Genomic DNA, 13,619 nt, shown 5'->3' with positions numbered 1-13,619 from the left:
TGCCTTTAAACCTCTTTTGTTCGCCACCAGCATTATGCTTTCCATTTTAAAGTTCAGAATAGAGTAGTTGCTTTGGAAGACAATCATCAGGCATCTGAACAACATGACCAGTCCAACAAAGTTAATGTTGAAGAATCAATTCTTCGACACTGGTGATCTTTGCTTCTTCCAGTACACTGGCATTAGTTTGCCTGTCTTCCCAAGTGATACGTAATTTTTTTTTGGAGATTCTGTTGATGGAATCTTTTGAGGAGTTGGAGATGGCGTTTATAAGTGGATCAGCTTTGCTGCAGGAGTTGCTGGAAGGAGGCATACAAGGTGCCATCCAGCCATCTTAAGGACTCCATTCTGGGTTTGTGTAAGGTTTACTCCTTAGCCGTTTCTTCTACTGAAGTTGTCCCACAAGTCCCTGGATGTTTAGGAACAGAGATGTCCTTCTCCTAGGTGGGCTGCCTTCCCAAACTGATGAGCCCCACCTGCCTATGGAGTACCGCCCCATCAACCTCATTTTCCCCAGGCAAAATCTACCTGTGTCTTCTTACAACTTCTTCCTCCCCAGCCAGGATTGGACAAAACTAGAATCAGTTGCCTCCGCCTGTCATGGGCTTCGCCTACTGTTGGTCTCTCGGCATTCTGCACTACTAGTCCCAATAGGTACCACCTACCACTGCCTGTCTGACAATAGAGGGACAAAAAGATTGGGTGCAGAGGGAAGTAGAAGCTAAAGAGGTGGGGCTCGCCAGACGGCTAGGGGGTGACAACTTGAACCTTCCTTCCCAAAGGAGCTCTTCAGAAACCGGGCAGCTGATCCGGGTTCTGCAGGGCGAGTCAGTCTCTCTTTCCACATAAGAACAAACAAGCGAGAATTATTTGCAACATCTGGAAAACAATATTTTGATATTTGAATAAAGCGTGCAATTGTAGCTAGTAAGGCAGCAAAAAATGTTCATGGCATTTGTATTAACCAAGTTCGGCTTGGTACATCCATTTGCTAAATCTTGCCTTTTCTCTGGATAGATATAGCTTAGCCATGGTGAGCCACGTTTTAGTAACATGGACTACTGTATTTTGTTGGATGTGGGGCTGCCTTGGGAGACTGCCTGGAAATGGTTAAGGTAAAGGTAAAGGTACCCCTGACCGTTAGGTCCAGTCACGGACGATTCTGGGGTTGCGGCACTCATCTCACTCTATAGGCCAAGGGAGCTGGTGTTTGTCCTCAGACAGTTTCCAGGTCATGTGGCCAGCATGACTAAGCTGCTTCTGGAGAACCAGAGCAGCGCACAGAAACGCCGTTTACCTTCCCACAACAGTGGTACCTATTTATCTACTTGCACTGGTATGCTTTCGAACTGCTAGGCTGGCATAAGCTGGGACAGAGCAATGGGAGCTCACCCCATGGTGGGGATTCAAACCACCGACCTTCTGATCGGCAAGCCCTAGGCTCTGTGGTTTAGACCACACCACCACCTGCGTCCCACCTGGAAATGGTAGTTAGTACCAAATGTAAACTGCAGAGATACGGAGGCCAGATGCTAGGATCATACTTTGCTGGTCCTTTAAGAGTTGCACCAGCTTCCAATCTGTTTCTGCACCTAGAATCATAGAATTGCATAATCGGAAGGGATCCCGAGGGTCTAGTCCAACCACCTTTAATGCAGGAATCTCAACATCCAGTCCCCCATCCAATCCAAAACCATACTGGACCCTGCTTAACTTTGCAAATGTGATGGCAGCACTTCAGAGTACAGTAGTCCCTCGGGTTACATATGCTTCAAGTTACATACGCTTCAGGTTACAGACTCCGCTAACCCAGAAATATTACCTCGGGTTAAGAACTTTGCTTCAGGATGAGAACAGAAATTGTGCAGGTGGCGCGGCAGCAGCAGGAGGCCCCATTAGCTAAAGTGGTGCTTCAGGTTAAGAACAGTTTCAGGTTAAGAACAGACCTCCGGAACAAATTAGGTACGTAACCAGAGGTACCACTGTACTGGGGTTTACCATTTGAGACCTACACGGCTTAGGACCTAGGGACCTACAGGAACATTTGCCTTAGCAACAACCAGCCTGTCCATTGAGATAATCGTTGGAGGTCTTCCTTCAAGCACTGCTTATTATGAAACAGAGAAAATTAAAAGATAAATGCGGACAAATGTCACTTACGATGTAGATTAAATATATACCAACAGTGTCTCTTTCCTTAATAGGATGCTAAAAAGGAATTTTATGACTTTATCAGTGGCGTTTTGTGATAAATATTGAGATATTTCCCCAGTAATAATGGTGTTATTAATGAGATTTATATGGAAGACAGGCTTCTTTGATGTAATTATGAAAAGTCATCTTTTGCATTTGAATTATTCATTGAAATCAGATAAGTGGCTTAACTACACATATTATTTCTAATAAATCTTCAGGTTGTGACCAATACTGTGGCACTTTGCTTATGGAAATGTCTTCTTAGGAAACTTACTCAGTGCCTACATCAATGTCTTTTCAGCGCAAGGTAAAGACTTTTTTTTAAAAAAAAAAAAAAAAAAGACTTTTACCAGCTTAAAGGTTTTATCACCCAACTTTTATCGCTGCTTTTATCCTGCTGTTTTAAATTTAATTTGCTTATGCTTTATTGTATTTTTATTGTTTCTGTTTTTATCAACACCCCATATAACGCGATACTCAAGGGTAGAATAAAAATCTGATAATTTAATAAGCAAAACGCGTATTTGGCTAGTACAACTGCAGGGAAATGCTCCTGAATGAAAACACATTAGACAGCAGAGCTTAGCTGAGTAATTGTTAAGATTAACCAATTTTAAAATGTTCAAATGAATGAAAAAAAGGGCCCCTGATTAATCAGGCAGATTATTGTGGGGTGCTTTTTTTTTTAATAAAAGAGGGGGAGGGAGACAGGTACTTTAAAGTCATACAAATAAAATTTCTTTAACTGGATTGCAGTACAAATTAAAAACAAAACAAAAACCCTTACCTGTTTTGTTTGTGCTGTTGTTTCTGTGTGCACGCCGAAGAGCAGTCAACCACATGAGCCGTCACCTAGAATCAGGAGTGATTCTGCCCATTTTCCACCCACCATTTGAGCACCACATCTGGTTCTCAAGCACCATTTTAAGTTCAGTTAAAAGTTCAGAGTGCGTACTGAACAAGTGGATTTCGCCGTACTTGATACAGCAGTAAAGAAGTGAGGCAAAAGACCCTGGGCCTAAGCATATATGCATATTCCCCTTTGTTTTGGCAGATCAGGGGAGGCTCGGGAGTCATGGGCGGGCAGCCGTTGCCCAGGAGGGGCCAGCCTGGTAGTGCAGTTGGCTCTGGCTGGCTTCAGGAGCTGCTCACTGCTTGCTGCCATGGCGCAGGGAAAATGGTGGGCACCATGGCAGCTGCCACGTCTGGCTCTGGGTTGCTGAGGTTGCTGTGGCCACGTTTCCTGGGGACAGATTTGCAAATCTGGGGACATTCCGGGGACGGAATTTGTCCAGGGACAGATTTGCAAATCCGGGGACTATCCCCGGGAGTGGGGGACGTCTGGTAACCCTATGCCAGAACCCTCATCCCTCCTTCCCAAAACCCAGTGATTACCTGGCTTTGGGAAGGCAGTGTGAGGGCTGGCGGGGGGGATGTTGCCAAAGGCCACCGTTAAAGGCCTTGAGGGCCACATGCAGCCCTTGGGCTGAGTGTTGGACCACTCTGGTTTGAACTATGGAAAGACGGCATGCAAATAAAATTACAAACACCACTACATGTGGTGTAGTGGTTAAGAGCGGTAGTTTCGTAATCCTGGGGAACCAGGTTCGCATCTCTGCTCCTCCACGTGCAGCTGCTGGGTGACCTTGGGCTAGTCGGAGCATCAGATGTGCTTATTTCTCGACCGCAAACTTGTCAATGTGGCCTCGTGCCTTCATCCCACATTAGATGGAAGCTGTAAATTGGCAGATTAGACATTCAGAGGTGCAACACTGCTATGAGATTGCTCCACAATGGCCAGCCCACACCTCCCACTTTGGAATTAAAAGCAAGAGACACTTTCATGGAGCTATAACCCATAGGAACCTTTTCCCCAAAGGAGGTCGGTTGACCCTCGCAGCCGTTGAAGTGGCTAGAAGAATCACACCCTCTACAACATGACCTCCCTAAGCCTTTTATGTGCTTCTGGATCGGGCTGAGTTCCTTCCGCTCGCACCAAAACATGCAATTTCACAGACTGAATCCCATTCCACCCGTGTTATTTGATGATACAGACAATCGGTGGTCCACCCCTCTGTTATTTCATTTTCTTTTCCCTTTTGGAGACTCTCACCTTTCGGGTGCCCTTTGTGCTTGGGAGCCAGTGTGGTGTAGTGGTTAAGAGTGGTAGTCTCATAATCTGGGGAACCGGGTTCGCGTCTCCGCTCCTCCACATGCAGCTGCTGGGTGACCTTGGGCCAGTCACACTTCTTTGAAGTCTCTCAGCCTCACTCACCTCACAGAGTGTTTGTTGTGGGGGAGGAAGGGAAAGGAGAATGTTAGCCGCTTTGAGACTCCTTAAAGGGAGTGAAAGGCGGGATATCAAATCCAAACTCTTCTCCTTCTTCTTCTTCTTGGATCCTGAATGCCTTGGTACTTGGACGTTTTGGCTCTCGAACGCTGCAAACCCGGAAGTGAAGTGTTCCGGTTTGCGAACTATTTTTGGAACCTGAACGTCCGATGGGGCTTCCGATTGGCTGAGGAGCCTCCTGCAGCCAATCAGAAGCCGCGCTTTGGTTTCTGAATGTTCTGGAAGTCAAACGGACTTCCAGAACGGAATCCCTTCAACTTTCAAGGTACAACTGTATGTATATATGTACGTACGTATGTACTGATTGTGGAAATACCTTCAAGAAAATACAGGACAGAGAATGCACAATCTGCTCACTGTGCACAATATAAACAAATCTTCTTTTTCAGATTTCGTTTACGGATGACGCTGTTTATGGAACCCAGCGTTTTGGTTCATCTCTTGTGAATGATGCTTAGATTTTCCTCATTTATCCTGCTGTCAGGTGCTGTACTGAGGAAATATTTCCTGAGCTAGATCATCTCATCTCCCTGGATCCAACCCCAGCACAGATTAACCCACGTCTTTCCAGTGGTAGCATAACCCAGACAGAGATCAAGGCGAGATGTTGGAAGCAGCATCTCATTTCTGCCTTATTATTTCCCATGATTAAAGACTCTGACGAACACAAAGCTTTTCCTTTTCAGAGACGGTTACCCGTTTTGAAATAAAACACTTTATTATTCCGCAAACTCAAGATGGAAAATAAAAAAGCACAATTCTTCAGAAATAATGTTAAAAGAAATTGTTTCGTCAAGCCTCGTGAATAAAACTTTACTAGCTAAAAATGGAATAAAACACATTCTTCTTCTTTTATGTAAAAAGTAACAATTAACATGAAACATGATTTAATGAGCAGACTTCGTTCATCCTTTACGCAAAACTAGGCTATGTCTCCACAGGCCCACATCAAAGTTATTAAGCAGGCAAATCCACCATTTGCTTCCATGGCCTGTACTTATTTCCGAATGTCGTCCGCTTCCTCCAGCTCTCTTTCCTGATGTTCTCTTTCCCACCTCATTTCTTTAAGCTCTTGCCTGTACTTCCGCTCAATGAATCGTTTCTGATGGGCCATCTGAGGAAAGTTATCTGAGGCAAGAAGAAATGTTTCGTGCGTTAAAATAAAGGCCAGGCATTCTGAGTGTTCATTATTCTATTACATCAGGAGGAATAAGGAACATTTTCAGCTACGGTCATGTAATACGTTTACTTATCACACTCATGGTCAAAATTCCTGTCAGGGTGTGGAAATAGGAGACTTTCACCCAAGTCTTCCCAGAGAGTCTCATGAATGAATAGAGCATTCTCCCCAGCCAAAACGTCCCCCAAATTGTACTTTGCCAAACCTTTATTAAGCATTACAAATACCTTGGAAGTCGAACGGAATCCGTTCCAGAAGTCCGTTCGACTTCCAAAATGTTTGAAAACCAAAGCATGGCTTCTGATTGGCTGCAGAAAGCTCCTGCAGCCAATCGGAAGCCATGGAGTCCCTGTCGAACGTTCAGCTTCCAAAAACAGTTTGCAAACCAGAACACTCACTTCTGGGTTTGTGGCGTTCAGGAGCCAAAATGTTCAAGAACTAAGCTGTTCGAAAACCAAGGTATGACTGTATAGGCCAGCCTTTCTCAACCTGCGGGTCGCCAGATGTTGTTGAACTACAACTCCCATCACCCCTAGCTAGCAAGGCCAGAGCTCCAACAACATCTGGGGACCCACAGGTTGAGAACCGCTGGTATAGGCCATCATAAAACATCCATATATAAAAATTTAAAAGATGTGTGCTGGCTGTGTCAAAATGGTTGGGAGCCAGTGACTTAACAAACACAGGACTTTGCCTAGGGACTCAGCAGGCAGCACTGTGGTCTAAACCACAGAGCCACTTGGGATTGCCGATCAGAAGGTTGGCGATTCGAATCCCCATGACGGGGTGCGCTCCTGTTGTTCTGTCCCAGTTCCTGCCAACCTAGCAGTTCAAAAGCACACCAGTGCAAGCAGATAAATAGATACCGCCGTGGTGGGAAGGCAAACGGCATTTCCATGTGCTCTGGCTTATGTCATGGTGTCCCATTGCACCAGAAGCAGTTACGTCATGCTGGCTACATGACCCGGAAAGCTGTCTATGGACAAATGCTGGCCCCCTCAGATTCAAAGCAAGATGAGTGCCGCAATCCCATAGCCACGTTTGACTGGACTTAATCATCCAGGGGTCCTTTACCTTTACCGTACAGCTGCAAATATAATGTTTTAAATGCATTATACACATGTGACCCTAGATGGCACTGGTGAGCTAATGGCAAATTCCATATATAGATTTTAAACTTAAAAAAAAAATCATTTTCACAGCGTTTTGTATATATGTGTAGCTTCAGCCTAGGTGATGCTACTTCAGAGCAATGCTACACCCTGGAGACAAAAGCAGAGCCAACTTGATTATTTTAGTGTTGTATTTTAATCTTGTTTTTAAGTTGTATTTTAATCAATTGTTTTGATACCTGGTGTTAGCAGCCCTGAGCCCAGTCTTGGCTGGGGAGGGTGGGGTATAAATAAAATTTATTATTATTATAATGAAAGCTGCCTCCGGGATCTTTCCAAGTCAAACAATGGGTGAGTGGGAAATCATGTTACCCAATAGGAATGGTTGTGTATATGTATATTTATGTATATATCAACAATTTGAATCTGGCTATTTATTCCTCCATTTGAAGATGCTACCAAAATGTACTTGTTGAGCAATTTGCGAGCCTCTACCATGAAACATTTTAGCGGGGGGGGGGGGGGCAGAATGGAGTATCCTTATGGAAAATTTGTAACAGATCAGTGAACTATGCTGGGAAAGTCTCTGTACTTTGGGAAGCTATCATTTTTCATCAAGGACAAGAAGGGCTCCATCTGCTGCTAATCAAGATAATCTCCCCCCCATTACCACCATAATGGGCATCAGGGAGGGGAGGGGGGGAAAGCTGTTCAGCTCTTAAAAACCAATATATACAATTGAGAAGCCAATGGAAGTTAATATATACTGCTGGGCAAGAGCGGTGCAGAATAAGGTAGACAAACACATCATCCATAGTGGCGATGCCAGGTGGAAGGTCGCCGGCGAAAGCGTCGCCTCCATCGGATGTGGTGCCAGATGAGAAATTGCTCTTTGTGATTGACTTGCTAGTGCTGACGCAGAAACAGCTGGTGTCCTTGGGAAGATGAGGCTTTCGGGGACATTATAGGAAACACAGCTGATGCAAGAGGCTGAGGAGGAGACTTGAATGAAGGGCTCAGCCACTTCTGAACCCAAGGCCATCTCCATAAACAAACAACCTCCTCTTGCAGAAGCCATTCCATTCTCTCTCCCTCCCCCTCCCCCTCCCCGGGTCTCTCTCCTCAAAAGATTGGAAGATGCCGCCAGCCGCTAAGTCTCTGGTACTGCAAAGGCACTCCTGTGCAAAATGTGGTCCTTTTGTACTCTTCTTGCAGATCTGATGTACCAGACTAAGTGCCACTTATGGATGACAAAAGTTCGGTGAAGTCTCCCGCTTGTGTTTCCCCCAGAATCGCTTGAAAGCCCTTGTCCTTGTAAGATCTGAGTCGCCCTGACACACACGGTGGGTTTAAGAACCTCTGATGGCTTTAGACGGAAGTTCTTGTGGGGGAGAGAATGCTCTTCTGCTATTTCGTCATTTTCCTTTCTGTATTTCGGAGGCTCTCAGATTAACTCAGGGGAGTACAGAAGGTGAAAATCTTGCATGTGGGGGCAGAGAGGTGAGATTTCACATGCCACATTCGTGCTCCGTATTCGTACACAAAAGGAAATAAGGGAAAGAAATCATACCGTAAAAATGGACCTCTCTCAAGAGCGCACATTTTAAATGCACCTGTTTAAAAAAATGATATTAATTCTTCCAAGACAACCTGCTGAAGGCTACTGACTGTTTGGCTGATGTAAGCAGATGAGCTCAACTCTTGATAGATAAAAGTACGGTGACTTTTGCCAGAGATTTCAATGAGATTAAGAGTTATCTGGGGTTGTAGCACAAAGATTTAAGTCCCTGTTTGGCAGCAGCTTGCGGGTTTTGCAATCAATCCTGCAAGGTGAGCGCTCTGGCCCCCATCTAGCAAAGCGCCGACTTTATTTTAATCACAATGCCTAGATCATGAATGTCAGTGGAATGACTCGTGTGCCTGAATTTAAGCATGGGCTTAAGTGCTTCGCTGGACCAAGGCCAGAGAGCTCAGCACTTCACTTGACCGACTCCCCGCCAACTAGGCCTGAAATATTGTGACTTTTTGGAGGGATTATGCTTACAAAGGGAGAGAGGGCTGGACACATAAAGGAACACAGAATGGAAAACCTGCCATCACTTTGCTGAATTTTCAAGGCTGAAGCTGCACGCTAAATCGCTTTACCTTGAGCAAATATGCTCAAAGCAAACGCTTGAGGGCCAGTTTTGCGCTTACTTGCTTACTGCCACATCTTTCCTTGAGTCTACGCAACTGACACCACATTTGTTTAAGACCAATAGTGAAAAGCGCAATGTGCTCAGACCCAAACTACATGACCTGAGGTCCCCTTACCACGAATAACCTTCCAACTTATGTCCATATCAGAGAGGGAAAGCAAGAACCATCACTGCATTTTGAAAAATAAAAATGACCCACACATACTTCCTATATGTTTAATTATAGGTTTTGGATGATATTATTATAGGTTTAGATGATATTATTATTATTATTATTATTATTATTATTATTATTATTATTATCCCACCCATCTGACTGGGTTGCCCCAACCACTCTGGGCAGCTTCCAACACATATAAAAACATAATAAAAACATCAAACATTAAAAGCATCCCGATACAGGATGTTCTTCTTGTTCTTTCATTCTATATGTTAAGTCTGCAAGCTGCACGTATTCTGTCAACTTAAGTTGCCATTCTTCTTTAGTTGGGACCTTGCTCATTTTCCATTTTTGTGCTAACAAAACACGGGCCTCAGTAGTGGCATACATAACCTTTTTTTGACAACTGGGAATTTCAGCCTGAATTATTCCCAACAGAAAGGACTTGGATTTCAATGCTTTCTTGGCTATCCGAGTTGGGTCATAACAGAGTCTGGTTTATTCTCTACCTGGAAATGCGATCTCTAATTTCACACGGCGCCACATAGCCGTATCTGCTGCTAGCCCAGAAAACCTTGTCGCTGTGGTCTAATGATAGAGCGATTTTAAAGCCCTGGCCATTAAAAGAATAATAATAATAAAATATTTCCCACGGCTGGCTTGTTGAGACCCACTTGCCAGGAAGCTTTTGTAATGGCTCTGCCTCACTGGGTAAAGGAACATTTTTTATTTAATCCAAATGTGTGTGTTATGTAAGCAAATTTTCAATTCAAAATGGTCTAAAAGAAATGGAGGGGGAAGGTGGATGGGGATGCTGGTGCTGACTGTCATTTGATTGTTTTATTTGTACTTTCTCTCTCTCTCTGCCTCTCTCTCTCAACCATAGGTAATGCTTGCACATTCCCTGCCCCAACCCCCAGAACAAAATAATCCAAAAAAGTCTCTTACATTTTTCCAAGGCATCCATTGCTGCGCACATCTCTGCTTGCTGAATGCTGTTTTAAAAAAAGAAAGGAAAGGAAAGGGGGAGAAATCATGGCAAATGTATTTATGGAGTAAACTACAGCTTCCGAGAAGCAACCACTCTGATGGCTCTGCTGAGACTAATTCTTCAAATAATCATTGGGCACTTGTTCCCATAAAAACCCTTCATGCACAGGCACACACACAAACCCGTTCCAGTGAGTTGTTTTTAAAACTTCAGATCAATACCACTAAGATCTTCCCCTTTCATAATTCTTCGGCGAATTGTTTTAATGAAAATATTAAATTTAAAACCAACCAACCAACAAACAGGCAAACTCTACAGCTCTAGAAAAATGGATGGCGATATTACAGCAAATAGAACACTTTCCCGCTAATATTTTATTAGGAATTATTTTTATCTTATTCTTAGAATCAGTGCAATCCGGACAAGGAGGTGATCAATGGTGAGGGAGAAACCCTTTAAATATTATTTATCATGCAGCTGGCACCCTCGCTGTGCAGTCCCTAAGATGCTTTTCGCATTCATCTTCAATACAAACCTACAAAGTGTGTTGCTGTTCTTCCATTAATGGAAATGCAGGCTGAGAGAGACTAATCTGTCTGAAGGTTGCTCAGAAAGGCCACGGCTGAACTAGAATTCGAACCCAGGCCTTCTGTCCCTGGCACCCTAACCGTGGAGCTATAGAGGTTCTCTGCAACATCTTATTTTGGCCAGATACAGACTTAAATGGGAGTAGTGGGAATTCTAGCATTCGCTTTCTTAAGGATCACCATCTAAATCGCCAAGGGATTTCCTGTAGCTCTCAAAACACCTGTTTAAATAAACATGTATTCAAAAATTTACCATACCTTGGTCCTTTACCGCATCCTATTCTTTCGCCTTTAAAATAAACAGCTACGGTGTATGTCCTGGCATGAGAGGGTCCGACTGTTTGCAGAGTCCTAAGTCCCAGGAAAGACAGTAACACAAAAAAAGTCACACTTTTGAAAGCAGGACTTACTAAGGCCTCTTAACAGAAATGCCCCCCCTGTCTGCAAAGATTAATCACGGGATTGCAGACAAACAGCACTTTATGGATTATTTTACAAGGCACTGCAAACACGTCATTGCTTTAAAAGTGAAGTATTTATGTACGCTTGGTGTAGAATTATAGGCATTTACACTTTTTGGCAAATTCAGATCTTCGGGATAGAAATATAAGGTACTGTGACAAACGCTGTCGCTCTAAATGGCAGCTACTGCAAATTGCCCCATCAGTAACGGAAAGTTGCAGGATCTGTCACTACTAACCAGGCAGCTTTCCCTTTGGACGAAGAGTTTGATATAAATCTGCAGCCATTTTAAGATGAGACACGAGTTCTCAGACAAACGATAAATTTGATTCTCTTTCCCGTCTCTCCCTCCGATCCATCTCCAATGTCACGCTGAGTATTGGTTCTACGCAGTTTCAGCGGTTAAGGTACATTTAGGAAACGCTTTACAGCGGAAATGGACAAATGGCGGCTTCAAGTCAACCAAACAGCCCATCCCAAATTGCCTATGGATCTATACATTCTTTCCACCCGCCATGAAACAAGACAATCCATTGCAAGAGAGGCGCTAGACCATTTGAATGTCAAAGTTTCATTACTGAGCTACACTTTAAAACATTTTACAATAATCCTTCCATCCGTGCCAGTTCCCAATTTTCTGTCCCTTTCCTGTGGCCACAAAACAGAGTCCAGGAGAAAATGATACAGCTTAAAGGGCGCGACAGCTCTCAGATGGATTGTCAAAAGATGGGAGTCACCAGTCTCATTGCATCTCCAACACTTATCTGAGTCAGTCTTATACATCTTAGCAAGTCTACTCGAAGTTAGAGACCATCTGTAAATCATTTTCAGGTAGTTCTCCTTCAAGGAATAACATGATGTAAGAATTTCAGATCGTTTTTCCAAAGTCCCCCCAACCCAGAGATTAAAATCTATATCGTGTCCTGTATCTATTGCCCAGCGTGTCATGGGGACTTTGATAAGCTCGTCTTTTGTTTCCCATTCTAATAACATTTTCGATCAAAGTTTTTCTTCATTTTGTAAGAGTTCTTTTTCAGATTGTGAGCTTTGGTCCAAACCCCCCCACAAAAACCCAGTTTCCCTGTCTATTTTAAACATTGCATGTAACTGATGATATTGTAGCCAGTCTGTAACATGGCTCCTTACACTTTCCATTAATTCCTCTGTAAAGCATAGCAATTCCCTGTCAGTTGTCCACTGTCTATCCTTATTAATTCTCTTTATTGTAATAGCCTCAATAGGAGATAGCCACAGAGGTGTCTTCCTTTCCAGCAGATTTCTGTATTTCTCCCAAACTCTATACAAATTCTTCCTTAGAATATGGTTTGTAAAACTTTTGTAAATTGTCGCCTTCCCATACCATAGACATGCATGCCAGCCAAATTTTAAATTGTGGCCTTCTACAAGCACGTCCTCCCTGCCTCTGTGCAAATGCTCTGGTATCACACGCCAGCCAAACAGGAGCTTCTCCATTCTCATCCTGCTTCAGCTCAAGAACGGCAGAAATGGAGAACGAGCTGGAAAAGGGGAGGGTTCGCAAAGCCTCCCCGCTCTTCCCTAACTGAGTCCACCGAGAGATGAACACCTGCTGTATTCTGGCTCTCTTTGCCCTGCACAATGGGCGCTCTGCACCAGGAGAAGGCAGAAAGTAGATCTGGAGATCCCTGCGGTTTCCGACGGCCAAACAGCAACAAAATAGCTCATCGCACCCCACAAAATTAAACTGCCAAAATGAAGAAAGATTGAGGTGGCCCTGGGTGGATCTTCGGAAAGGCCTGTGTGCTTTCTTCCATTAGGCTGGATAGCTCCGTGGGTTAGAGTGTGGCGCTGATAATGCCAAGGTTGCAGGTTCGATCCCTGCATATTCCTGCATTCCAGGGGATTGGACTAGATCAGTGTTGGCCAAGCTATTTTGGGACTACAATTCCCATCGTCCCTGACCACTGGTCCTGTTAGCTAGGGATGATGGGAGTTGTAGTCCAAAAACAGCTGGAGGGCCAAGTTTGGCCAACACTGGACTAGATGATTCACACGGTCCCTTCCAACTCTGCAATTCTATGATAATTATCTCCTTCTCTCTCTCACACACACACACCTCTATCTCTATATTCCTGGGCTCCGAATTCTTTAATATGAAGTTTATGTCTTTTGCACAACTTCTAGTTGGAGGATCTCAGGGACTGGGTTAAAAAAACCACAACACCCCACAAAGCAGATCTTGCAAGCCTGAACTCTGTTCACTCCATCAAACATCATGCTTTTTGAAGACAAGCAGCAACTCTGCTACCGAGAGTTACACTTGCAGGAGTTACAGAGTCCGCTTAAAGCAGCAGTTCCCACTCCCTGACGTGCGAAGGGAGGCACTGAAACTATTTTTTGGGTG

The 13,619-nt window shown here is 44.1% G+C and overlaps 1 protein-coding gene across 2 annotated transcripts in view; it reads right to left on the bottom strand.

The window, feature by feature from the left end:
• Window positions 1–5,238: 5,238 nt before the first annotated feature.
• The window catches only part of DROSHA (drosha ribonuclease III), an 81,815-nt gene continuing 73,434 nt past the window's right edge, over window positions 5,239–13,619 (bottom strand). For both annotated transcript variants that reach the window (XM_081872978.1, XM_081872979.1), the window contains exons 30-32: window positions 11,033–11,125; window positions 10,145–10,191; window positions 5,239–5,674 (exon numbers count right to left, since the gene is read on the bottom strand). In XM_081872978.1, coding sequence (XP_081729104.1) covers window positions 5,544–5,674; window positions 10,145–10,191; window positions 11,033–11,125 — 271 coding nt within the window. In that variant the 3' untranslated portion in view covers window positions 5,239–5,543. The remainder of the gene's footprint in view (window positions 5,675–10,144; window positions 10,192–11,032; window positions 11,126–13,619) is intronic.

The sequence above is a fragment of the Podarcis erhardii genome (assembly GCF_964252035.2).
Source record: "Podarcis erhardii genome assembly, chromosome: 8".
Lineage (NCBI taxonomy): Eukaryota > Metazoa > Chordata > Lepidosauria > Squamata > Lacertidae > Podarcis > Podarcis erhardii.
This window is presented reverse-complemented; position numbering and strand designations above follow the sequence as displayed.